This window comes from Anopheles funestus, chromosome 3RL (genome assembly GCF_943734845.2).
Source record: "Anopheles funestus chromosome 3RL, idAnoFuneDA-416_04, whole genome shotgun sequence".
NCBI lineage: Eukaryota > Metazoa > Arthropoda > Insecta > Diptera > Culicidae > Anopheles > Anopheles funestus.
The window spans coordinates 34,565,334-34,593,273 of NC_064599.1; the positions used below are offsets into that span (position 1 = coordinate 34,565,334).

Genomic DNA, 27,940 nt, shown 5'->3' on the forward strand with positions numbered 1-27,940 from the left:
GATTCATTTTTCAGGTAGAACACACGCCATAAATTGTACCGACACGCAGCTCCCTTTGGTGCGTGGTTGAACCCATCCACTTTCCCCGCGTTCGCAACACAACCCTTAGCAGGATTGTACTTGCTGATCATCTGCTTGATCTTGTTTTGCCTGGTTGTTCCCACAGTAAAAAGTAATGCATATTTTATTATTTCTAGCCCATGTTGTTTTGATTGCAAACACACCTAGTTTGGTACGACCTACGCCTATTTCATATGCAGGGGAAATCTACCTTTTTTTTACTTTAAATCAATATTCTATCCTTCGGGACCGTTGTGGACACGAGCCAAAACGAAAGCTTTTTCCTAACGGAGCTTTTCGTCGGGTGCAATTCAGTTAACGTACATGAATAAAATAATCCATAAAAAAGGGTTTTCCCATCTAAGCATTCGTGTCATTCGTGGGCTGCCTGTCCCCCGGCAAATGGTGATGTCCATTTTTCTACGCTTGCATTGAACCAGTTCACTTATCGATCGGTCGATCGATAGATTTCCATCGCACTCCGAACACACCGGAACCGGTTTTTCCTTCTTCCCCATTTGCCCATTTCTGGACGCACGGTTCTTGATTGACACGGCCAAGCGAACGTGTTCTGTTTTGTTTTCTTGCAATATTTCTGCCTGCAGTTTTATTTGAAATATCATCCAGACATCGTTAATGTCCGATCGAATGCAGAAACTTCTCGTGATAAAAGTTCTGCGTGCTGGGGAAACGAGTTTCCCAGCCAGCATTCGGAAATGTGTGCTTAAATACATTGCATTTGCGATAGCAAGCTGGGATGAGCATGGAATAGATGCCGATGTCTTTCGACCCAACAACGGTATGCAATTAAACCGGACCTCGTGCAGATTGTGGTGGTTATTATAATTTTATGTTCGTTGCATTCGTCTGTTAATGAGCGGCAGTTAGATTGTGGAGTTATAATGCAAGAGTTTTTAAATGGTTTTGTTGTTTGTTTTCGATTATAGGCCAATTATGTAGGTGAGCTTATGCATATAATAAGTTGCATAAATATTGATTTGACCTATGAAGCTTATTACCATAAGAATAGGAATTTTATACTCATACTTTAAAAGAAAAATATGATGAATGTCTAAATTTTTACTTTATTACTCTACTAGAACCTGAACCTAATTCGCAAAATTTTTTGTTTGACCAAGCGTAATTCAAATTACAGACGTTAAGTTCGTTGACACGAAATTTACAGTCCACGCATTTAGCGGATTATCTTTTAATCTTTAATTTCAAAGTAGTAGTGCATTCGAGCACATTTTGCTAAAAAATTTCGAGCAGTACAGATTATCCAATGATTTTGGATTATTCGTATCTTTTGCATCTAACTTATTGTGAGCGATTTATGGAACTCCTGGAGCAGTCCAAAAAAGGAGAATTAGTTCTTTTGACAGTTACAAGACAGTTTGTTTACATGTTGTTCTCTCTCCTGATAACAAAAGATTCGTTATGAGTGAATACTATACTATACTATACTATTTGGAAAAGAAACGAAATTTAACGCTTTCTAACACTTTTTTAACCAATTCCTTGATTTCGATCAACTTAAATGTCCATAGATTCGATTCCCTCAAATATTCATAAATAATTATTTATCTTATAAATAAGTTTATCTGTTGTTAGTCCTTATTGACTTTTTTATACATAACGAAAATATCAGCATGAATGTTACATTTTGAAAAAACAAAAAACAACAACAAACCGTTAACACCAAAAGATCAGCTACGCACTTTATACAGTAATGACGCCACATACCACCCTCCACGGTATATTTGCATATATTTCAAAATTGCGACGGCCCCGTTTTGTGCTACCAGACCCACGGTAACGGTCAATAAAATGTTTAATACTCTGGTATTGCAGTCTTGACCACACCGTCAAGGTGACTGTCCGCGTCGAGCCTTTCCGACGCACAGAACATCATCAGCTGAGCGGGTACACACCTCCTGTGTTTTGCCCGAAAGCGGTGCAAAATTGCATTCCGGTTGCGATCGGATACAAAGGAACGGAACGACCACCACCCTACCGATCCATTCCCATCAGCACGGCACTAACCTTACCTTAATAAAAATGCACTTACTGCAGGACGTGTTGTTTGTGGGTGCATCACCATCAGCAATGCTTGGACAGGGTGGTGGTAAGGGCCCCTTTTTTCCGATTCGTTTTGTTTTCTCCCTCATTCCACACGGCAGGATCAGTGGTGAAGGTGTGACGCGGTGGTAATGGTGGCGTTTATTTTATGTTGCGTGAACTTCCCTGCATTGCATGCAGAATGGACAGTGACGGTGGCTTCGAAGTAGCATCAAGGTGATCGATTTTGTTGGTCACTGGACTTCTGTACAAACCATCTTCCGAGCTCTTCGATTTGATATTTCAAACGACCAATCCACCCCTCGTTGTGCGAAGATAAAATCATCGTGCTAATGTGCGAGGCGTTTACGAGCGTGGGGTTTGCATTTTTACGACAGTTCGTTTCAGATGCTCGAATTGTTCGCGAGTGATAGAGCAGTAAATGGGAAGCTGCTAATAGATCCTTCGCGAGTATAATGCTTCTTTCTGCAGAAAGTGCCTCAAGCGATCATTTTATGCGAAAGAACGCAACGATCGGCATATTGTTGAGTTTGAGTTAATTGATTGAAAATTAAAATCGTGCTGTGATTAGAATGTGATGAGATTTAATTAGATATACATATTTCCGTATTCGTTGTAATATTTTCTTTACAGGTTGAAGTGTGTACTGCGAATATACACAATTACAGAACATAACATAGATTTTAAAAAACTAACAAACAAGATTTTCATAATAATAAATGGATTTAAGTTAGATTACCACTTCCAGTAGTATTTAATAATAGCGATGATTTAGTTGTACAATTTTTTTTCAATAATTATTGGGATGTTATTTTATTTAACGGAAACTCGTAATATAGCTCAAAAAATGTGTTGTGGTCCTACAAATCTTGTAAGTAGAAACAAAACCAAAAAAATCAAAAAGCGCCTAAAGATATGCAATTTACACAACACATCAACGTTACAAGCGTTACACTCGGGAAACGCTTGGGGTTTTAATTAAAACGCTTCATTTAAAATTAGTTCCAACATGCGTATTTAATAGGGAGAAACTCATACGACAGCAACAAAAAGCAGATATATAAATAAAATAATTAATTAAAACAACAATTCTCAAAAACAAATATTAAATTGCACAAAGGTCATTGTAACGAATACGTTTAAAAGTTAACCGAATCTTAGAAGCATCCTAATGGCAATCAGTAACAAAGACTCAGATAACATGTATGTATTTCTTTTGTTCTACTAATTAAAGAGGACATTTTGTAAATGAAACGAAATATTGTCTTCTTCTTCTTTCCCGGCCTGCTCACGGTCGACCACGTCGAGAAAACATGGCCTGGTCGCCAATCCGTTTCCAGGAAACTAGGTCCAGGACTGCATTCCTCCATCCAAGGCTGCATCCGATCTCCAACAGGTTTGACTCCACCTGATCCAGTCAACGAGCTCGCTGTGTTCCCCTCCGCCTCGTGCCGAACGGATCGCTGACGAGCACCTTCCTGGTGGGGCATGAGTCCGGCATCCTCATCACGTGCCCCAGGTATCGTATCCTTCCGGCTTTGACCACCGTCGGGATATCTGCACCGCCAAACAGATCAGCTAGCTCGTGGTTCATTCTCCTTCTCCACACGCCCTGCTCGCACACACCGCCAAAGATAGTCCTTAGCACCCGCCGTTCGAAAATAGCGAGAGCATTGGCATCCTCCGTTAGCAGAGTCCAGGACTCGTACCCGTAGAGGACTACCGGACGTATCATTGTGCGATATATCGTGCATTTCGTGTGTTGCTGGAGCCTTCTGGATCGCAGGAGTTTGTGGAGCCCGTAGTAGGCACGATTTCCCTGAACAATGCGCCTTCGGATTTCGCTGCTCATGTTGTTGTCCGAAATTACGATCGTACCAAGGTAGCAGAACTCCTCTACCACCTCGAGATCGTCGCCGTCAACTGATACTCTGCTCCCGAGTCGGGCTCTATCACGGTCAGAGCCTCCGGCAAGTAGGTACTTTGTCTTCGTCGCATTGATCCTCAATCTAATTCTGGCGGCCTCGCGTTTCAGTCGGATGTACGCGTCGCACACCGCCGCAGATGTTTGTCCGATGATCCGCTCATCCGCGGATCATCCGCGAAGCCGAGATATTAGAGAGAACGGGTGAAAATCGTGCCCCGTATTTCGAATGCCGCGGTTCGCATGACACCTTCCAGAGCGATGTTAAACAGCAAACAGGAGAGTCCGTCCCCTTGCCTCAGACCCCGGTGAGATTCAAACAACTCCGACAGCATGTTTGATACTCTCACCTTACATTGCACCCCGTCCATATGAAATATTGTGTTTCTTGAAAATACATCCTCATTTTCTTTCGTCAATAAAACACGATCATCATTACAGATTTCTTAGTTATCCACGTAAATCACTAATTGGAAGCTATTCCGTTTGTTTTTATTTCGTACTCTTAATCGCTAGAAGAAATGCACTTATCAGATCGGGATGCCCTATCCCATAAACTATCGTACGTTTGTTTACGACTAAGCCGATTGGATGAAACCGAACAACCGATCCCTGCACTCCCGAGATGGCCATTAAAGCTCTGGTTTCGGATCAGGTTCGGTTTGCATCATCGTTGTCGAATCTTTCCCTAGACACCTAACACCATAATCGTCATTCAGTTCAGTCTCGTAAGTCTTAGGATTAGCCGTTGGAGGGGTGTGTATGCAACCTGTCGGATGCTCGGTCGCCAATCGGAAGACCTACAAAATATCGTTGGTCAACTACAGTACTAAAATGGAATTCATCTCCCGTTGCCACATCGCATGTGTACGTGAGATTGAGATGCTCGGTGACCGGAATGGTCAGCCGATGGATCAGTCTTGGGTGGCGGGCCCATTTGAGACGACGTTCAGTATGAAATGGTCGTCGGGGCCGCTACCGATGAGCAGACTAATAGTAGAAAAATCGGTATGGCGAAGGGTTGCTGAAGGATGCATAATTGTTATAGTTCGGATAGGCAGAAGCCGCGCTGACAACTGGCGTCGGGTTGTAGAGGGTTCGCTGAGGATAGTCATACTGCTGAAAGGGGTTCTGGCTAATGGACTGTGGAAGCTGGGTCTGTTGATAACCTGCGTACAGGTACGGATTGTACTGGGAGGATTGCATTGCTGCCATCTGGTACGCGGTCAGTGCATTCAGTGTCGATTGGTACGGTTGATAGTATCCAGGCGACCAGCTATAGTACGGAATGATTGGCGTGTACACTGGGTAAGCATTCTGACTAACGCCATAGTCCGGCATGTACGGAACGGTCTGCTGCATGAACGAAGCTGGTTGATACGAGCCTAGCGATTGTGGTGCACTCGGGATCTGTGTAGAGCTTGGTGCCGTCTTCAGTCGCAGGTTGGCCAAGAATTTCTCCGTGTCAAAGTTAGCCATCGCCTGTTGACGGTTGTCGTCGATTTCTGCCTCAATCTCTTTCGGTGCTACACGTGCCTCAAAGTCCGGCCCAACGAGCACACCTCCAGCGGCTTCATCACCAGCAGCAACCAGCCCATACTTTCCCTTCGTAAGCACCTTCTTGTTGACCGAGATCGGGAGTCCCAGATTGCCCAACTCGCTCGGTTTGATACCGGCGATGGCAGTCGCTACTGGACGAGCTACTGCAAGACCACCATCTCCAACGACGGCCGTTGCAACTGGTTTAGACGACGCAACGCCTCCCTCACCAGCGATAGCAAGACCTGAAATGCATGGCGAGTAATAAGCACACCGTACTCCATCAAACATCACTCTCATCCAACTCACCCACTGGTTTAGCTTCGGCAATGGAAGACTCCTTCTCCTGTGTCTCAACCTGCACCGAATCCCCACTATCCTCGCCGACATTTTCCTCCTCTTCCTTCTTCTTACTATCCTCCTTGCCCTTGTATCCCGGGAAGGATGTAATTTTATTTCCTGACGTCTTCTTCTTCTGCGCATCTCCCGACGATGTGGTCTCGTAGTTGGCTGTCAAAGCAGATACTTATGGATCATTAGAGTTGACAACAAGGAACTCCCTTAGCAATATATTCAAAATGATAGGAAACAACGTTCCCCAAGAAGATACTTACAGTCAAACAGGAACCGTATCGCATCCTGATCGTCATCCGCCTGTTGGATGTGAGCCAACTTCTGGGCGGCAACGCCAAGCTTCTCCAAATTATCCGTGTACACCTTCCGCTGGTCGGTAGAAAGTTTGCCCGTCTTCTTCACCGTTTCCTGCAGCGACACGAGCGATGCGGCTGCATTCTGTATCTTCAGCAGATAGTCACCAAATGATTGATCCGCACCCTTCAGATCCTCATCGCTCGTGTCGAGTGTCTGCTCGTTCGACACCTGTTTGACTGGGGACGGTTCATCCGCCACCTGTTGCACCTTCAGCTCCATGTCTTCATCGTCGCCGCGAAGTATCTTGCTCACCACTGTACCGTCGCTGTTTTTGCGTATCTCCAGTATCTGTCCACGGGCACCACCGTAGAAGGGCAGCTTTAGCACATCGGTAGCGGTACGATGTTCCGGACTGAGAAGAGAAAGATAATCACAATAGGAAGAGAGAGAAAGAAACCAACCAATTATTAGCTATGCGAACGTTTGAATGACGCTACTGGACACTTGTGTTACAGTAACCTTGAACGCTTCACCTTCACTATCGGGACAGGCACAGGAAACGGGTTGAAGGAAGTGTGACAGGAAGATGATGGAACTGCAGACGCCATGCATACTAACTACGTAGGATCGAGTGCATACTATTACCTTTTGCCAAGCAGCAAAAGATGTGAAAAGAAGGAGTGTGAACGAGGTCGTGGCTTTATGTACAATATGAACATTTTGAAAACAACTTGCTGGTACGGACGAATGTTCCAAACCATTCCCAAGCGGCGGATCGGATGATATATGGAGCAATGAAATGAATTAATATATACACAGTTACACGCGAATGAGTGACGATGCGATGCAGATGTTTTGGTTGGCGATTTATTTTGGATTTCTCTGTAAAAATGAATTGGCACATTTACTTCACATAATCGACAATCAGATCGGCTTGCGCGTGAGCACGCCCGTTCGCACCGACGATCGCAACCGACTGGGGCCGGAACAGAATCTTCGATCTGCTGCCCTGCTTCAGGATGGCATGTGAGACGGGTGTAGAGATGGCAGTACCACCATTGCCGGAGATGGCCTTCGACGATGGTTCCAGTATGAGGGATGCTTCCTCTCGGTTATCAGTCATCGGTAAACCGTAGAAGGGATAGTATTCTGAGACGGTTGGTGCAACCGGTACACGACCGATCACCGGTGCATCGGCTGTCGTAGAACCGGTCGCAGTCACTACAACTGGGTTAGCACTACTTGATGATTTGACCCGTTGTGGCTCTAACCGTTGATTCTTCTCCTGCATTGATAGCAGTGTTTGCTGTGGAGCGGCTTTGGGAAACTCTTTCGTAGTTTCCAGAGAATACTTTTGCACCTTAAATTGCCCATCGGCTTGTTGAAGAGCCTGTACGAAGGGTGCATTCATAACACGCTTCGGTTTCTTACCCTGTGTACGATTGCGATTTCTTGTTTGCTTTTTAGTTGTATTAGTTTGTTGTAACTTCTCCGGTGATTTTTCATCCACCCTAATACCCGACAATGTACGCTGGTCGATTTGTATCGGTCCAGGTGGATACAATCCGGCCGGGAAGGGTACCGACACTGGTAGTAGGCTATATTGCCGACTCGCGATCTGATAACCATGTGTCGGGTATGTGTATGGCGCTGCTGGAAGCTCTGCCGGTCGATAGGGGAAGAAGCTTTCGTAGGGGAGAAGGAAAAACGAGGATAGAACGAAGGATGAGTTGCGTTGGCAGAATGTTGCAGGCTGCAGGTACCAGGTCGATCCTCACCATTCGTAAGCAGGCAAGCACGCGTATGGGAAGGCGAAGAGGTTATCTAAGGCATTGGCTGTTATTGACAGGTTGACAAGCATAAGCATCTTCATACATCGCCGTAGTTAGGCAGTATAGTAAAGCGTCCATTTCCTATCAAGCGATTTCCATGGTGAGTAGCGGCCATCTCCTTTCACAGTTGTTAGTATGGAAAACACTTACTTGAATGCTGTCACACAGTTCATTAGTAAGTAATTATTTTTTGTTTTAGCAAACAAAGACAAATAAATGCATTTGAATATGGTTTGTGGAGTTCACTAAGCAATCAAACAGTGTGCCTGTCGACAAGGCTTTTACTATTTCATAGCTTTAAGCGAACGGTAATAAAAAGTCTTTCCAAGTAAGTTACTAATAATTACTAGCTTATAAACTTAGCAGAAATAAAAAAGCCAGTAACTTCATAAATAAAATTTTGTCACTTTATTGTACTTTCAGAAAAAAGTTGTTTAAAAAATCTTACACGCTACACACTACGCTAACACAATGCACAGCTGTATTAGTATGATAAATGAAATCATGGAAGTTACACACTTCCCACGTATAATCGTTCTTCTGAAACTCATCGTTTGCAGCCTTTAACCAACAGCAGGCCACATCGCCTGATGCCGTTCGATACCGCCATGGCAAGTCAATTCCCTTTGCTTTCAATTTCACTTGCAAAGAAGGATTTTTGTACAATTATATTTACATGAAGCATTGCCACTGTACACCAGGAACTATGTTCGGTAGTAAACAACGGGACCACTAGCGACCAATACCGCATCCAGCGGAAGACTTCGCTTGGTAGCATTGATCGTCTTTGCTAGATCGACCGTTTCCGGCACAGCGTACACTTTCGCACCCGGTCCAGCAATCGTTAGACTACGCGGATGGGTGATCGCTGTTCCATTCGGTCCGACAATGGCCGTACCACCGCTTCCAGCCGTTGCTACACCACCCGGTCCAGCAATTGCGATACCTCCCTGACGTACGCGTAGCCGTTGAATGACGAGTCCGCTACCGGGGTCCGCCTGCTTGGTGCCAAAGATCCCAAACGGTCCCTTATCTTGCGCGGGAAGATCTTCCTCCCCAGTCAGTGGTTTCTCTTTCAGGTCTTTCAGATCCTGCAGTGTTTCTGCTGAGGGTGATCCCTGCAATTCGGTACTCGGAGTAGTCGAAAGGATGTTAAACCGGTGCGTAAAGTTGTTGAACACGTTGGTGATGTTGAAGCTCTTGCCGGCCACCTTCTGCAGCATTACTAGCTCAATGTCCGGTTCGGTATCGTCCTCTTCTTCACCTTCCGCTGAGCTTGTCTTTACCGGTTGACCCATGAACTTGTCGTTGGTAATGGCTGCCGCATCAGCACCTGTCGCCGCGTTCTGCTTCTCGTCCTCTTCCTCCTCGTAATCCACCGCATCGGCGATCTCTTCAAGCAGTTCCTCCTCGAGCTTGGTGCTTTGCACTGCATCGGCCACCTCAGCCACATCTTCCATCACACCTTTCGGTTTCTTCAAAGCAGCGGACCGTGTGCCATCCACATCGAGTGACTTCCCGCGCAACTGTACCGGTGTGAACGAACCGAAGTTAATCGTGCTTGGAATGAATCGGATTTCGCTCGATCTTCCATCGGCGGTCGGAACACTGATCGGTAGAATGTAGATCTGGTTCGGTGTGCGAAGTTCTTTGCTAGTTCGTACCAGTTGCGCCTCCAGTGGGATTAGACGGAATGCACGCGGTGTAGCCATGCTCGGTAGTTGCAGGTAAGGTGTTGGATAGAAGAATGTTTGTGCGTGGAAAGGGTTTGGAACAATACCCTTGGAAGCTTTCTGTGGTGGAACCGTCTTTAGCTGTGCTACCGACGGTGGAAAGTAAGCCGGCCGTGGGTAGAAATATCCCGACGCATCTTGACCACTGCGGGGAAATGCTACATCAACCTTCTTCTTGTATCCCATCGCGATATTAATGCGCTCGATCTCGCGCAAGATGCGATCGGTTTCCTCCATCGAACCGCGCTGATTGGTTAGCAATGGTTCAAGGGTACGCGATTCCGGCAGCAGTCGTATCACCTGCTTCTCGATCCTGCGAAATCGATACGAAACGAAACGTCACATAAATGATTGGACGAAATGGCTTTATAAATGGAGCAAGCAGAAAACAGAGGTCTGACCAGAATGACACAAAAGAAAAGCAGGATAAAGAGTTGGCGATAGAGTGAAGAATAAGAAAGGCAATACGAAAGGGCAATTTCGTATATCTTGGGAAGAAGAAAGATTTAGCAAATCAGCTTTGTGTGGGAAGAGTATATTAGAAAAAAAATAGGTTAATTAATTCATCGCAACCAATTATGATAATGCCCAACGATAAGTAACTACGTTCGTGCTGTGACGGAGTGATAGTATACTTTTTTTTTTTGAATATTTATATTCATTTTCTGAGTAAGTTTTTCTGCATCCAAATAGATATTATCTTGAACTGAATAGCTTAATATAATCTAGATCTAGTATAAAGATACGATTTAGTTTTTTATGACAAATTTTGACTCGAAAGCGGAAGAATAAAACATTCCAATAAAACTAGCACACCGTCAAAGAGGAACGCTAAAGAAAAGTGTTTTATACTCGTTAGGAAAAATTTCGCAACAGCACAACATACATAGAGCAGATAGGTGATAGTAATGGGAGCGGATTTTTGGAAGGAAATAAAATAAAGCTATTAGAATTAATATTGAGATCAGTAAACATACCTGTACATATTGTTTTGGTTACTAGAAGCTACGCTGGTGTTATTTCTGAGCTTGGGTTTATTATGGCACGTTTAAGAGTTAGGTCGTACACTGGCTGCCTGCCGTACTGTTATCGCCCGCCATCACGCACACACCGTTGCACACCGGGGAAGAAAATATCACAGTCACCAACCACACTATTGGCCAACACACATACACAGACACACTGCCGATCAGTATGCTCATTCTTCACGGAGGTGATCGTATACTGGATAAAGGATATATTAACGTTGTTTCTAAGTAAGAGCATTAAGGACGGATCGAAACTGTCGCTAAGTAGACAGAGAGACAGAGAAAAAATAAGAACTTTATCTTCATGCAGTTGAACCGATTCTATAATATTCTGCCTGTCTCTCTACGCACACTTTTAATGAAACGATCGATCGTGATCTCCTAGATAGATTAATAGCCTCCTGCCTTCTTATTGTTTCATGTCGTGACCGATTTTAATGAAGAATCACGGACTAGTTCAGGCTATTCGCGTCATGCAGCACTTTCCACGTAATTTTCCCATTTACGGATTTTTTGGACCATGATTTCGTGCAATTAAACATAACATAAATGAGCTTTAACGTTGCTGTTGTTAAATTTTAATTACACGAATGATTTCTCATAAAATCGGCTCCAACTACATCAAACCCTTCAGCTGCATCATCGCCAGTCGTTATAAGGCGTCTGCGAGTCCTCAATGATTCCGTACTAGCAGCAAGGTTGTCACGCCTGTTCTTTGCTTCTTGGTTCGCTGTATCGCGTTAAACATGTTCAGACGGAAGAGCTTAAGCAGAGCTGTTGCAACAATAAAACGAAAAACACATAGGCAGCACAGAGCCACCGATGCCTACAGGTGGAATAGGATGGGAACGTTTTACGCACTTACACAGGCATAGCTAGAGTTAGAGACATTAGCAACAGTTAGAGCAGACTCTGGTTAGTTGAAAACAAGCGTAAATAGCGTTAGCTGAAGCAAAATAAAAAAGATGATAAAAACACGCACACATCAAATCAGCTGGAAAAGCTTGGATGCTACCGGGATCACTAACAAGCGAACAAGAGCTCATCGACGCTCGATACGTTAAAGAGCACCCTGAAGCGATGAGAAGAATGAACATAAGAGCGACCCGGATGGTTGGAAGATGCTTCGAAAGGTACAGTTATCTAACTGGTCTAACGAGCCAGTCATGCCGGAGTGTTTCAGCACGCACTTGAACGACCGGTAAGAGCGATCGATGGTGCAAAATTGATGAAACGAGAGCATGGTGAAGGACAATTGCGTTAGAATGCATCCTTTGCAATTAGACTACTGTTAACGAGAAAATGTATTGCTTTTTTAAATCGAGAACTTTTTATCATTAAGCGTTATATGTAAATGAAATATTAGTTTGCAAATGAACTCTAACCATAAATGTAAATATGAAACGATGATTATATTTTACTGAAGATAAAACAAAAGATATTTAGTTTAAGAAACGCTGTGTCCTAAGGCTATTATTAAATTTCAATAGTAACACTTCCTCCTGATTGATACATCAAATTGCTTCCTCATTGAAAATGGCTCAATCAAAAGCGTGTCAGAAGGCACTCCGGATAGAGAGTGCCCATTTTAATTATAGGCTTATCCTGCTATCTTGCAGATAATCAAAAGTAGAAAAAGGGTGGAACAAATTTAGCAACCATCATAGATGTGAGCAGATCCTTATCGCTTTCTGCGCTGGCTCCCGTTCATCAAACGGAAATCTCGATCGAAAGCAAAAGTTCCAAACCGATGGGCTTTGTTCGCTTCATGGTTTCAGCATCAATCAGCTCGTTAATCGCAAGGCAACCACCATCCATTGTGGAGATGGCGTTGGCCGATAAACGGTTCTTCACCCATTCATCAAACGTTCTAATCACACATTTGGAGTGGCCGTGGACACACGAATTTATACAGTCTTCCCGTTCTTCAATGGTATCGCTTTAATGAAACTGAAGCTTCCCCCGTATTCATGATTCGGGCCACGATTAGACCTCCCGGTATGGGCGCCTCCATTCAACAAATACTTCCACGGACGGATTACCTATTGCTGATTAACGGTTATTAAAGGAACGCGACTCTATGCGGTGGACGTGAAGGGTGGATACGGTGAATTTGCAACGTCACGAAGCGCTTCTATCGGGAAGACTTAAACGCCACTGCTACAAAGAGAATAGACGACGAACCCCCCTTGAATGATAGACATGTTATTATGATCACGACAAACGAAAAGGTTGAACAAAAAAGCCCAAAAGGAGGAGAAACATTTTTGCGCCAACAGCGCTACAGAAAACACCAATCCCAGTGTATTAGCTGGTACAAAGAAAGCAAGAGCCAAGAGAAGTATTATGAGCTCAGGAAGAATAGAATTACACTAGCAAAAGAATAGATACGTTACAGGACAGTAGTATGGAAGCTTACATTCTAAACACATCCAATTACGAAACGAACGAACGATCAGAACACGCAAACACGATCATTGTACGATCGCACATTCGCCATGCCTGTTATGTATCGGTGCAGTTCTTTTATTGTGGTTTAGTCGACAGTGAAAATTAAAAGAAAACTACGAGTGGGGAGGGAAACGAGAACACTAAAACATAAGCATTAAATTACCAAAAAAAAAACTGTCTATTAGAAGGAAAAGGGATTGAGGAAGAATGCTTGATTTTGCTCATCAGAATGCTTTCTTTCGTAACTTAATCGCACACAATTGGGATACACAAAAGGGTGAAAAGAGAATCAAAAACAAAAAAGTGTAAGAAAAAGGTAAAAGCATGAAAACAAGCACTTGGAAGGGAACGGAGAGGCGTCTACAACGACCCCAACAGACAGATCAGACCGTTTGGTATTAAGTTTTGTAATGTAAATTTTTGGGGCGTCCTCGTGTTCTTATGTTTCGTTCGCATTTTTTTGTCTTCTTTTTTATCATCAAGCACGGTTCTTTCTGCCCTGCCCGAAATCTCATCTTATTAACCACACATAGCATGCTAATATGGTGTTTTTCTTTTTGTTGTCGTGTTTAGTTTATCTTGAGAAATTGGAAACTGAAAAAAAAACAAAACCAGAAAAACGAAGACACCATAAATGCGAAACTTACTGTATCGCCTGGGGACGGCATTGTATGCTAAGCAGGAACGTCGCGAAAGTTAACACCTGTAAAGTGAGAAAAAGGAAGAACGAAAGCATGATTAAAAGTTGCACTGGTAAAAAAAAGTTTGTTCTACAGAAAAAAAACACAACAGTAAAGGTGAAAAAAGCTGAAGATTGCTCAACATTCCATGTGTAATGTGCGTAACGCAAACGGACAAGCGTATGAAGGAATTTCTTTCATGATTCTACCACAAACTGGGTACGTAAATTTGTTGCAAAAGTAAAACATATTCCAACCAGAAAGCACCATACGAGAGATGAATAATTCATCCAAAATTAGTGTACAATTGAATAGTCGATAGATAATAAAACCAAGCAAAGGTGGTACAACGCCGAGGCAGCGTTTGATTGTCACTAAACGAAACGAAGGACTTGTTGCGAACATTTCAAGCGACGAACCCGAGAAGCGACATCGCGTTCAATGTCATACGATTACGAAATTCACCACGTAACGATAACGGAACACTGCCAAACCTATGGACGATGTGTCAATTACAATCTCATACTAAATTCTATGTACGATCTCAACTCAAACCTTAATTTCCACCACCCTAGTTTCGCACTACAAGAAGTCAAACACGCAATGTACACGCAGTCAACCACATTTCGTAATATTTTACGAGCCCAAGCAAACACCTTCCAAGTTGGCAAGTCCAAGGATTAGCCGATCTTCTTCATATTTCCAACCATCCCATTAGGTGGTATTAACGGTAATGGGTAAAGAAGTAGAATTTCTGGAAAATCACTGCATCATGGCCATTTGTGCCCCCCCATGAAGCAAAGATACCGGCCAGCGAACGAACATGGCTTCGTTAAGCTACCGTCCACCGGGGTGAACTGTGGTGATAAAATAACAGAACAAATGCTAAAGTATGCCAAATGAGGAAGAAGGGAAATAACCTTTTAAACGCCATCTCCACTGGAACTCTAAAGGCTTCAGCCGAACTCAGCTGACTTTAGCTGTGTTGAGTGGAACGGGTTTTCTTTTTTAGTGTGTCTGTGTAAAAGTGAGTGCTCTTTTGCTACCCGCTTTCTATAAACAGAGACCAAGGTTTATGTCATTTTTACGAGAAGTGAAGCTTCTCATGCTTTAAACATTGTTTTTTTTTGTTTCAGTAATTTTGAAAAACGTTCACAATAAAGTCATCAACCCCACGAGATGTGCCCATTGAACCAATATTCGCGATTGATTGACAAATTGAAATATTTTCCTTTTTTTCTTTTATTCTGAATGATTTATATACCTTTTGCCAAAAAAATGGAAACCAAACTCCACTCCTTTGTTTTCACTCATCGTAAGAATTGAACCATAAAAGTGGACGCTTAACGAGGTAATAAATTTGGCACGAAAAACAAATTTATTCGCACCAGAACACGCTGTTGACAAGTGTTGAAACGAAGCACACAGAACAAAAAAGCTTGCACGTCGGATGGAGCGGCAAGTGACGAACCCCATTCTGTCCCTTTTGAGCCATGTTAACATTACACTCTCGATCTTGATTATGGCAACAGTATGAGCTACACCAATTTTTCTTGTAGATCACATCATTCCATTCGTCTCCCGCACATGTCTCCCTGTGTGCTTGATTCACTACCAACCACAAGCAAATAAAAGCCCAAACCGAGCTTGGAATGTGTCTTGTTGGTTAGTGCAACGGTTCACAACATACGCGGGACAACATAACTCTTCGCACCGTAATTACAGCACAAATTGCCTTCTCACTTATCGATCCATTAGGCTCCGCTAATGTCCATTAAACCGTAAGGCCGAACCGTATGCTGACCCTGTGCCGATGCTGCTGGTCCCGATCTGATTACAATCAGCAGCAGGCGTAAGGAAAGACAAATATCAACGTGACTAAAAGACTCCTCCCTTTTCCGGGAGCTCCCGGTTCTCATTTATGTCGAATCGACAGGCGAGTGTGTTCTTGACGCCAAGAAGAACGAACAAAAAAAACACACACAGTTTGTCCACCTGTGTGCGTTTTGTTGCCACAAGGAAAAACGGGAGGTTAAAAAAAAGCTTCAACAGATGAAACTCGGTTCTCGGTGGGGTTTAATTTATCGCTAGCATCAAGAGGCCAAAGAACTGCGCACCGGTAAGTGTGTGTGTTTGTAATTAAGAGTCACCCGTTGTGGATGCGTCTGCCCAGTCGGGTTGCAAACACGTCAAACGAAGCGTTAAGTGACGATGCGAAAGGGTTTTGTAAGCATTTGCTACAAAATACCACCAACCGAAAGGGGAATAAAAGAATCACTTCACAGGCCCTGATTTACTGTGCATTTGCTGTTGTGCTGATTAAAACATTTCTGCTGTCACGCAAACTCTTTTCCAAGCGAAATGATGAACCCTTGTCAAACCTGTCATCAGTTACGGTAGAAGGCATCATTTGTAACTGGTCAGCATTGATTAGCTAAATTGCAAGCTGATTTGTGCACCAGCAGAGAGTGATTGGTGAAGATGTTCCTGATCGTTCTTCGTTTGCTGTCTGCATTTGACAGTGACAGTGTGACAGCTACTGGTAAAGCTTTTCTACTGAACCTACGGCAGACACGCAAGCTGCTACAGAGAGTCTGCAAAACTGAAGTGCACGTTGCATCTATTTATCCTGTCTAGTCTGGCCGTAATTTGCTGCACAAGCACAGAGCACCGAAATGTCTTCATTCGTTTCTGCTAGAATGATGCACCTATGTATGGCGCATGTGGTTGCATTCGTGTTTCTACTTCGTTGCTGCAGAAGCTCATTGGCAAATCTGTTCCCAGTGAGCTTTTGTGGGTTATTTTCCTTACCCATGTAATTTACACATCTCGTAAAGCGATAATCATCCCTCATTCGTTAGATCCGTAATTGTGGAGAATAAACACTTTTCTTCACTTGCTTTTTAATGTAAACATTGTAATAAAATACGAACAATTCAAAAGTAATATTTAGACATAATGCTTTCATACTTAATTTAGGTTAATATTAACAATTGATTTTAAAAATTATGTAGACTGAAATAGAAAAATGACGAACATTTACTACGAAGCATAAGTAGAAGCAATTTATGATCTAGTGTAAATACAAAAAAAAGTATTTAAAAAAAACTATCAGAATGCTTACATTGCAAGTACAAAATGCGGCAAAAATGACATGCGATTGTCAGAAGAGCAAACTCCTTCCTTGAGAATTCCTTGAACATAAATCGTGCGAAAACAAGTTACTAGCAAACAATCATCCGTAATCCATGGAACTCATTAGTTATGTAGTTATTCCTTATCAAAACACACGTTTTCGTACCCGCCATGCCTTATATTTCTGAATCACATTTTATCGAGCACGTACATCAATGACAGAACTGCAACCACAACCCATTCGTATCGTCACAGGATTCCTTCGCCCTTGATGCTATGCCCATTGCGGAAGATATGTCTGTTCGCGATGGACCGAAGACTTCCGCAATCATTCGTGCGGTTTTGTTTTTTGCGCTCCTCGAATGCACGATAAAGCGAAAGGAGGAAGCGATTTACAATAAAATACTTAAAGAGAGCAAAAAGAACTAAGAATAACAAAACCCACATATCATTTTACGAAATGGTTCCACAACCCAATTATCGTTCCCGACCAATGTGTACGCAAAAAAAGGAAAAGAAAAAAGCAGCTCCTTATCAGATAGAGCACACAGGTTGCTTACACTTTGTCCGGTAGCTCGTTGGAAGGTTGTTGAAACAAGGATAATTATTCCATCGATAATGGATTTTAACGCCAACCATTGAAGATCAATATGCTTAACATGATTAATGGAAACCGATGGTGCCTGGTCGATGGTTTTAAAAATACAACAAGGTCTGATTAAGGCGGAGCTTTTTTGTTGTTAATGGAGAAAGCTAATTTATTGTTCTACTCAGCAGAATAGGCGGCTTACCATTAAATTAGCGATGGTAGAGGATTATTCATGGCATAAATTGAAAAAACCTTTTGTTACGATTTTGCACGGGAAATCTTTAATATCTAATTTAAATAATCGGCTGCTCAAATAGATCAGAGAGAAAAATCAAATTAAAATATTTTCCGCTTTCTAAAGAAATAATTAAATGTTGAGGACATTATTTATTGGTTTTAATAACATAAATATTATAAAGTTTTAATAATATAAAAAATATAAAAATTTATGAAAAATTCGCAAATAGATATAAACCTTTTTTGAAGCAAGATCATTAGTCCTATGATAAAATCAATTTAAAACTTTTCAAGTCTTTCCCACACTAAACACTAAACGGAAAATACTACTGCAAAGAGAAAAGATGGGCGAAAGCATTATCAACCACTAATGGGAGTTTTGCCGAAAATCTTCGAAAACTGCAAATCAACAATTAGTCCCTTAGAAAAACATCGTTTAGAAGTAAGCCACAGGGCTTGCACTGGAAGGAAACTTTCTCTCAAAATTCAGACAAAAAAGAAAACAAAACCCACCTATCCTAATGAACCTCACTCTCTCTCTCTCTCTTTCTCTTTTTCTCTCTCTCTCTCTCTTCATTTCTCTCTCTAAGCAATCTCATTCCGGTCGACGGTACCGCAACGGATAACGATCGTTTAATTAATCGTATCTAGATCGCCGCCTGCCAATCTTCGCGCTGCAAAATGTAATGAGCAAAAACGTAGCAAAAGCGCGAAAGGAAGATACCGTTGTACTGGAAAAGCCAACGGCGGTTGGCTTCGACACAGAGCGAACCTAGACTAGATAGAGACCGGTTTTTTGCCTAAAAAAGAGCAAAAGAAGACTAAAAGCTCCCCCAAAAACCCGTGACGTATGCTGTGCGGTAAGAAAACGGTTGAATACCTTCACCAAATTCTAGGTTGATAGGATTATCATAATCATAAAGGAAGCCTTCTGCCTCACCAGTATGGATCGTTTCTTTTCCGACCAACCCCCTAGCCAGTCCATTGACCTATTGCTTACTAGGAACAGTTTACCCTAGGAACACAGACGGAGGTCTTTATGTTGTGTGCATAAAAGTTTTTAACTCCAATGTCTTACTCCGCAAGGGGATCAACAAACCCTTGCCCAGAACAAAACATACTAATGGGAAAAAGGAGAACTGTTTTCTCCTCACTTTTATCGGTGCTTTTCTATTCCGGCTAGTCTTCTGTTCTATTCTGCCATTTTTCTGTCTGTTCCTTTGATCAAACGACGCAGTTGGAGCTCATCAGCTCACCAGTGCCGATCGATCATTTGCCATTTTGCGATCTCTTGCTCCCTTTCGTAACATCGTTTTGTTTGGTGGAAATAATGTATCGATGGCGGGATGGCGAGACGAAACTACCGATATGGTTGCAGAGTGTAAAAGAAATTCCACACAGACGAAGCAACAGTGGCCTACAGGCTTCCCATAATTCCCGTAATTGGGATGTTGTGCGAATGTTGAGGGAATTTATGATTTGCGTACATGAAGAATGACGGTGAACGGTGAGATAATTGTCCGCCTAAGCCCCTTCTGCGTGGTGGTCGTCACCACCAACCACCAACATACCAATTGGCCGCTAAAAGATGCATATCATAGCCGTTTCGACCAACAAAAGGAAAGAAGTGCCAGCTCATGAAAAGGTAGGAAGTACAGGGTGGGCAGGAAATTTTTCTTTCCTGGTTCACATTATCATACCTTCTCCAGCCACACAGGCACAACATTATCATCATCATTCAGCTCATCATTACAGCACAAAACCTCAATCGTAGCACTGTGATTGAAAACGCTGCAATCACAATCGTTGCACAGATTCATTTGCAATTTTTCTCTCTCGTTTTTCTTTCGGTATATTTCTGCTTTTTTACTAAAAAGAAAAAAAGATACAGGATTTCTTTGCCGTAAGAAAAAAAAAGCTTCGTAACACCTTCACTCAGAGTCAGCTCGGAGACGATTTCGACGGCGATCGGTGCGGGACGATGGTGGAAGAAGGTATTTCCATCCAATGGCACCTTTATGTGGCTGATTTGTACCGATTACTGTAACCATTTCGATGTGTACACATTCCAGGGCACAAATCGTTCGGTCGGTAGGTTAGGAGATCAACCAATTGATGAAAAGATGGCATAGCAGAAAACTGTGTACCAATGTGACCTATTTAATGTGGTCATATGTGTTTGCTTTTGTAGGTTACTAAAGCAATGTTTAGTGGTAAAACAAAGCAACTGGAAGGGTCAGCCGACTCCCAAAAGCTTGATGAATTCTCAAAGATTCGGATGGGACTTGATATCCGTTCCTGTTGTGTTAGACCGGCACCGTTACTACATACAACAGCTGCCTTGAATTTGTGTTCTTGATTCTATAAGGATTACGGATTCTATGAGTGATCATGAATCTTCGATAACTCATCAATCTTTGAGGATTCATGAATCTTCAAACTCTTTTATCTGAATCAGATTTACCCAGCCGTAATGTATACTTTATTATATTTTTTACTTTTAAGAAGGCTTAACAATCACAAAACAACATGAAACAACTTCATCCTTTAGAACTTTCAACAACAACTTGATCCTTTAGACACGATTTTCAACTTATAACCCTGCGAATGAAAAGTTGCAAATTTGTCCTTCACTAACATTGAAACAAACACAAACCATGGCGCTAACTTTATCTCTTTAATACCGTCCATTAGACAACCCCGCCTGATCATACACCGTACATAAAAAGATCATCAAAATTCTACACCGAAAACTCTTACACAAAAGAGCACCCGTGTGTATCTTCCCATCCTTTCACTTCCACCGAGAAAAGACACAGTGTGATTGACCTCCATTTACGATAAGCGTTCAAGCGGTCGTAATATGGCATCGTAATGATCCAAACGCTGGGGTATGGGATTTCACATTTCCTCTTTGTAGTTTTTCAAAGAATCAGAGACCACCAGAGAACCAGATCACCCACCCATGTACGGGGGGAGGTTTAAACGTCCCGGGCAATGTAAATAATTCCCCATCTCCACATGTTTTTTTTGCTGCATCCCATATCGGGTGCGAACGTGTGCACCGATGCGACGGAACGAAAGCAGTACCGGGTGGGTGGTAGTAAAAAAAAACGCTAATGACCAAATGCGGCGCTGTCTGACGCTGTCCTGCAGTCACTGCCAAGGTCAGTCAAGAGGGTTCGTCGCTTAAGCGAATCTTTCAATGTCAACGCTTTGCAACAGGGCGAACCCGTATCCCTTTTGTAGCGGAGCTTTGTTATTCACTACTCAAAGAATTGAAGAATAGTGGGTTTTTAATTAAAAAGGAAGTATATGAAGAGATAATATTAGCATATGCACTGAGCCGTGTCATCGTTTGCAGTGCTGATCCAATTTATAGCGATCTTCAATTATCAAGCGCTTCGTATAGACGATAATTATAATGTGTCACCATGCATTGTACCGATGGTTGCCCTTTAATAGGGAAAATTTAAAGCGAGTTCCTTTCGATCTTTTAATTTCCCCTACCAGCTTCACAAATGATTATGCAATTTATATTACACCTTTTTGCGTAAGCCCCGTTTAATAAGCGTGTTCACGATCGTTTCTGTGGAAAAAAACAAGGTGACTTGTAGCTCATAATTCAGCTGCTTATAAGCGCGTAATGCTGCGTGGTCTAGGTTCTTGATGGATGCGAGTTGGAAGAAGTATTGCATTTTAATGAGATTTTTCAAACATGGTGGTCGCTTTCCGTTTCAAACATTCCCTCAACCGAGAGAATCACTTACCGGCGGGAAGTGGTCTCGAAGCTCCTTTAGCCAACCAACTGATCGGGGTGAGTGAACAGCTGATTGATTTCAATTATCACATCCCTTCTCATATTTAATATTGCCAAGTACCATCGACAGATGGCGCCATGTCCCAACACAATTCTCCACCATTTGTGAAGCTTATTTTGTTTATTAGGACGGAAACAATCTCGGAAATTTCCTGAGGAGCTTGAACGAGAGCCAATTGCGTGCATCAGTTCTTCCTTTTCACTATGAACAGTCCACAAGTGCTTTAGTTTGGTCCTCTCTTTTTTCTTTCTATACCCTGAACGAACCCAGTCACCCATAATTAGCATTAATGTAATTACATTTTCTTGCTTCACACTTGCGCTGAACCGACGGTCGTCAGAAGATCCGGGACATATAATCGAGATTGTCGTTGGGATGCAGGAAATGGCCCTACAACGGAGTCGTATATGATTGCCAACGGATACATTTGTTGTCTTCGCTCGTCCGCACATTCCTTCCAGGCATGTTTCTCTCTGGCAAAGGCAAGAATATTGCTAACCTTTTGCCGATTCGCTGATGACTCAAGCCGGGATCGGGCGTGGATCGTTTGGCAACTAATTTACGTGCACAAAGCCGTATGGAACTCGCCTTTCCTTTAGGGCAGAACTCGGCAAACAGGAATTTACACTGGAGGTTTTGTATGCAAATTGATTCTAATTTGGTTACCCTCAATTATTTTCTTGACGGAGAAGAACGAACAGCGGGAGGAGAATATATGTTACAGTTGGCATATCGTGTATCGACCGAAGGTGTCTCCACAACATTAACCATTGATGCGTAGATATTGTCAGCTAGAAGCAACCAAACAGAGAAAAAACTGTTTGCCTTCCCCTGTTCGCAGAAGAAAGTGTGTCGAAACACTTGTCGGAGGTAAAATATTTGCATTGTGTTCGATTGATGTGTTCTTCGGTGTGTAACACTTTGCTTTGAAGCTACCACACACACGCAGCTTAAAGTGTTTGCATTTGCTACATTTGTTTTTGTACATTTAAACGAATAAACAACCAACAAAAAGGTGAAGCAGTGTAAAACATTAACACCCGCTTCAAAAGAAAATCTTAAAATGATAATTAGCATCGACATTAAACAGACTTTCCGAATCAAACGGAGAATATTTTCCCACAAAATTAACCATAGCTTAATCTACTTTCAATCATGCTTAATAACCTTTGCAGATTGATTAATGTACTCCGCAAATAGCATACTCTAAAGTAAGTCAGTAGAATCATGCAATGTCGGAGTGAGAAAAATTTGGGCAGAATGTTGCGTACGGATTACGTTCTTGTTGGTATTTTTTTTGGTCGACTCCTATATTTTTAATCATTGGATACATTGCAGGTATTTTGTTCTAATTAAATTTCATTAACTCATATTACACACACCCAAAATGTGCAACGCAAAACAACAGATGGTCAGCTTTTGGAATGATTTTCTGCGCTATTAACTTTGGTGTGTGGGAACGATTTTTTTACCAAATTTTCCTTTTATAGCAAAATTATATGCGCCCAAACAATGCGAGAATAAAAACATGAAAATGCAATGATAAGTAATTTTTTTCTTGATTGTGAATTAAATTTTCTTAAAGATATTACTAAAACATGTTTATTCAGCAAAATCTGTTGTTATTTGCAAACCTAAAATTGTGAGTCCGTTGGTTAATTGTAAAATGATTACTATAAAATTATTTATTTATTTATTATTATTTTTATTATTTTTATTATTATTTATATATTTATATATTTATTATTATTTATTTTTTATTTTTTGGTTTGGTTAGGTCGTATCAAGACTTGTTTTACGCCCGGGGTAAGCTGCCCTCTCATGGTTCGGAGAAGGAAATGTCTTCCAATCAAAGTGAATTGTATCCTAGCTTAAGTATTAAATAGTTAAAACCAATATCAGGCTGTTCTGCAAGAATAAAACTTAACTATCATATTAATATTTGATTGCAAGTGAAGAGACAAATAAACGCTGCTAATCAATAACTCAGAATAATCGGAATAATAATCAGAACTTCCACCCACAATAATTTAAACAATGAAAAACTTAAGCATAAAACTAAGTAGCTAATCGTTTTAGTGAAAATTCCTTTGATTTTAATGATCTTTCATAAATTCTAGTCACATTTAAGCCGAAAGAGTGTTCGTGGTGCGGCATTTAAAATTATATATTATAATGCCTACGATATTTGTGTATTATTGTTTGATTTATTTTTCAAACACCATTTCCAAGTAATTACCAAAAAATAAACCATTTAGCGGCATATATTAGTTTTAAAATACTTCAATATATTGTCTACAAATTCTAAAGAATTTGAAAAGAATTAATTAATCTGTAACAAATGACGAAACATTGAAAAACCCCCATTGAAGCTAAGCTTATTTCATCGCATCTTCAATCACCACGGAAAGATAAAAAAAATCTCATCACCCGATCACCGATCATGAACTTGAACTTGAGCTTTATCTCATCACAGCACACATTACGTGAGCCTCTGAGTCAGTACTATAGTGGTGAGACATAATTACGAAACCCACAAACAATCACCGACATGTAACTGTAAAACGTGGAGACTTTCTTCTCCCATGCAATACACGCACGACGCCTCGATCGATCGAAACGTAATCGATCGCGGGCACAAGAAAAAGGAGGACACCTTACGGCATCCCGTGCGCAGAATATTAAACATCTTGTTGCGAGGAAATTTGACCCGCTCTCGGGTAGATTGACGCACAAGCACACGGGTAAATTCTTAGCTAAGTTTCTTTTAGATTTATGTTTTTTCGCTAAAGCACCATAACGTACACCGCTCCGGAAGTTCATCTTTGCCGGAGGGGGAAACAATTTGCCAGTGTAGAGAGTAGTAAAGTGAGATGCTATCCGTTCTTACCGCTAAAAGTAGCTTCATGATGAATGCGTTTGGTTGTGCGTTCGCCGCCAAAAAAACAGATTCGTTTTTGCTGTTTTTGTTTTCTATCCGACGCAAAGTTGAAACAGCGGGGGAAAGGTTTATTTATTTGCCCCTAATTTATACTGCCCACCAAACACAGCCAGCAACACGCAGCAAGCTATTTGTATCCGCGAATCACTTTGCCTTTAGCTTCGCTCGCGTGCAAGAAGCAATAATATTCTTCAGCTTAAACAATTGGCCACAAAATTGCAGGCATGCAGGAAGTTCGGGGTGAAATGTTTTCGAAATCTTCGATTTCCTTTCCTAGTTGGTTCGTTTTCACTCGAGCGGAGGTTTATGTTCTGCACACAAACAGCCAGCACACTACAAGCACAAGCACTCACAATGGAAGAGCACACGTATGTACGGTTGGAAACACTGACGCACGGTCGTTCACGGTTTACGCGGCACTTGTTTCCACTGTCGGAAGTTCCGCTTGTACACTCCAAAGGTTGGAGGAGGGAAACCTTTGAAGATACGCAGACGAAAAACTCCGATGTTTCTTCGGCGACTGCTGCAATCGAACTGTGCGCTCGGTCGGGAATGTAAGCTGGTTTTATGTTTTTCCTCGCGTCGCGGCCCAAACTGTAGCAAAAGCTTGGCCCCGCGGGACCTTGCCGCGATGCAACAACAGAAGCGGGAACACTAACACGGATCGAAACACGGGAAGACGGAATGAAAGCACACTCGGTTGCGCCTCCCGTGCACAATGCTCAACCACGCCGGTCGGCACGATATCAAGAGCAGCACGATGATGATGATCGTGTACTTATGAAGGGGAAAGGCAAGAGAAGCTCCAAGCGAAATGTTTTCCTTACCGGAACGTACACGGGGTACGATCGGAACGAAGACGACGAACCCCAATGTAGAACGTTCCGTTTCGGTGTAGTGGTGTGAGATCGATCGTTCGTGGCTCACCTTTAAGAGAATGTGAAGAGGCTCCCGTGGGATGTAAAGTCTGACCGGCCCCGAGACCGGTATAATCGGACGATACCGGGGTAGAGAAATTTTCGAGTCGAACCGTATGGGATCCAGGTGAGGAGAATCACTGTCACAGCAGTTAGTGTGATGAAGGCAGGGACCTTGTTAGGTAACAATGTTCTCCACCCTGTGCGAATCCAGTTTTTAGAAATGGTGCATTTTTATTGTAAGCAGAAAATTACTTGACGAGTGCTAGAAATTAATTGCATCTTTCCTCTTCTCGTTCATTATGGCAGATCGTATTGCTTTAATTGGGCAGAATGAGTAAAAAAAATAATCGGAGACAAAAGCGCAATAAAAACATTACTTTAAGCGCCACTGTTTCCCCTTGCTAGTTTTAACTCGTTCCTCGTTTGATTAAAGCCTGGAAAAAGTCTCATCCACTTTTACCGGTTTTTATATGAAGCAATAAAAAACAATAAACTGTCTGCCAATTCATTGCGAACGAATTCAACACCCCAACACGAAGGTGGATGCCTTCGGAACCCTTTTCTCCCAAACGCTTTTGTTGGGGAAAAAATATTCTTCATCCATTATTCATTCCCTTCTGCTGTGGCCAGAACGTCAAATTTATTGTTCTATTTTGCTTCAATATTTATCTCTCTCGCTCTTTTCTGCTTGTCTCGTTTTTTTAGCAAGCTATTTTAGCCTACAATAAGAATTTCTTCCATTTTGGTCACACCATAACCGGCATTGACAAGGCTAGATTTATACGATACGCAATCAAAAGACTTCACCGCCTGGCAAAAAGAAAGCGACGAACCCGACCGCAACGCGTTTCGTGCTAACTGCAGCGCAACAGTCACAGCGTGCTGGAATGGGGTCAGGTTGTGACATCAGTATGTATGTTGCATGCACTGGATACATGTTGCGTGGAGTTTGTTGTGTGTGGCACAAGAAACGGGGAATTTTGTTGGAGAAAAAAAAAGTTTTGCAACACTAAGAACAGGAAAATTTGTATTTTATTCTATCCTTCTTTCTTGATCGCCGTCCAAAAGAAAAGGATGGGAATGAATTTTACGACTTGATTATCGTCCACACGGCGTGCACCTGTGCCCAGGCGAATAAATACATTACAGCTAGCGTTCCTGCTGATCTGTGTCTATAATACGCTTCTATCGATGTGCCGCAAAACGGTCCATTTCGCTGTGGTTTCTCGCACACGAGATGAGACAGAAAGAAAGAACGAAAAGTTTGGAACTTGATCAGACGGATACGGATCGCTACTATCTTCTGAATTTGAAATCTTCCCAAAATGCTTCCCTCCTGCATAGTTTATCCGTTTTTTATTTGCTCGTTTTGACGGATTTTTTGGATGAACATCACCTTTTTATCGACACTAATCCCAGAGCTTAGTCACGAACCCGTGCTAGATGGTTCTGCGTGAAGACGGCTTAAGTCTGGTATGTAAATTAGATCTGTTAAAAAATTACTCCTATCGCAAAGTTGATGAACTCTATTTTTACGTCAATAACAGAGAGCTTTATTCTTAAGCAAAGACTGGGAACTTTGCTGGGAATTTGGGGAAAAAATGCTGGGAAAACACTTATTACAGAAAATGGTTCCGTTATACTTTGCTGGAATAGAAAGTACACAGCTAATAGGTGGCTTTAATTGATGATCTTCAATCGATCATTTGAGGTAAGAATGATTATACTGCGCACGCATAAAACACTTCCACACTTTATCATTGTCTTTTTTCCCATGGCAAAAGCTTGATGCGTATAATTTGAACCTATCAAGATTTTAGGAACTCGCCAAACTACACATACATCATGGTAGTTTTGTTTTATCTTACAAGAAAATCATTTTCCAAGCAAAAGAAAAATCTTCTCCATACAGACTGTTGGAACTTACCGCTGGTTGAAAAATGCAAATCAACACTCAGGACGCGCATTGCACGCATAACTTGCCCATTTTACCAACGCCCGCATAACTAAGAAAAGAAACTAAAACGCACCGAACATACCTCAACCGAGAATCGGGAGTCGCCATCGCAACAATGAAGTACCCGCACATTCATAATCCAACGGGTCTTAATGAACGTTTGTCTGGGCCCCGAGTAAGATGCATTTCCGCCGTGGATCAGTGCGTGGGGTGTGGAAATTCTATCCGCCTTATTCCTACCCATTACCCGACGTGTTCACACATCAAACAAAACGGTTCTACTCCAGACGATTCCAAAAAAAACTGTTTCCTACCAACCGAAGGCATTTAGTTCAAGCATTAAAGCAACGAAAGGTACTG

At 42.1% G+C, this 27,940-nt stretch overlaps 2 protein-coding genes across 5 annotated transcripts in view; one reads left to right on the forward strand and one right to left on the reverse strand.

The window, feature by feature from the left end:
• Positions 1–27,940, forward strand: part of LOC125771689 (synaptic vesicle membrane protein VAT-1 homolog-like) — a 443,804-nt gene that overhangs the window by 344,370 nt on the left and 71,494 nt on the right. The gene's annotated exons all lie outside the window — the stretch shown is intronic.
• On the reverse strand, positions 4,422–25,608 carry LOC125771680 (uncharacterized). Of its 2 annotated transcripts, none has more exons than XM_049442577.1 (6): positions 24,653–25,608; positions 13,948–14,003; positions 7,165–7,941; positions 6,220–6,668; positions 5,915–6,115; positions 4,422–5,850 (listed from the first exon to the last, which is right to left on the reverse strand). In XM_049442577.1, the coding sequence occupies exons 1-6, from the start codon at positions 24,668–24,670 to the stop codon at positions 5,057–5,059; spliced, it is 2,295 nt and encodes a 764-aa protein (XP_049298534.1). In that variant the 5' UTR covers positions 24,671–25,608; the 3' UTR covers positions 4,422–5,056. The 2 variants fall into 2 exon arrangements, with proteins under 2 accessions (XP_049298534.1, XP_049298533.1); XM_049442576.1 differs by having other exon boundaries at positions 4,423–5,850; positions 5,915–6,130.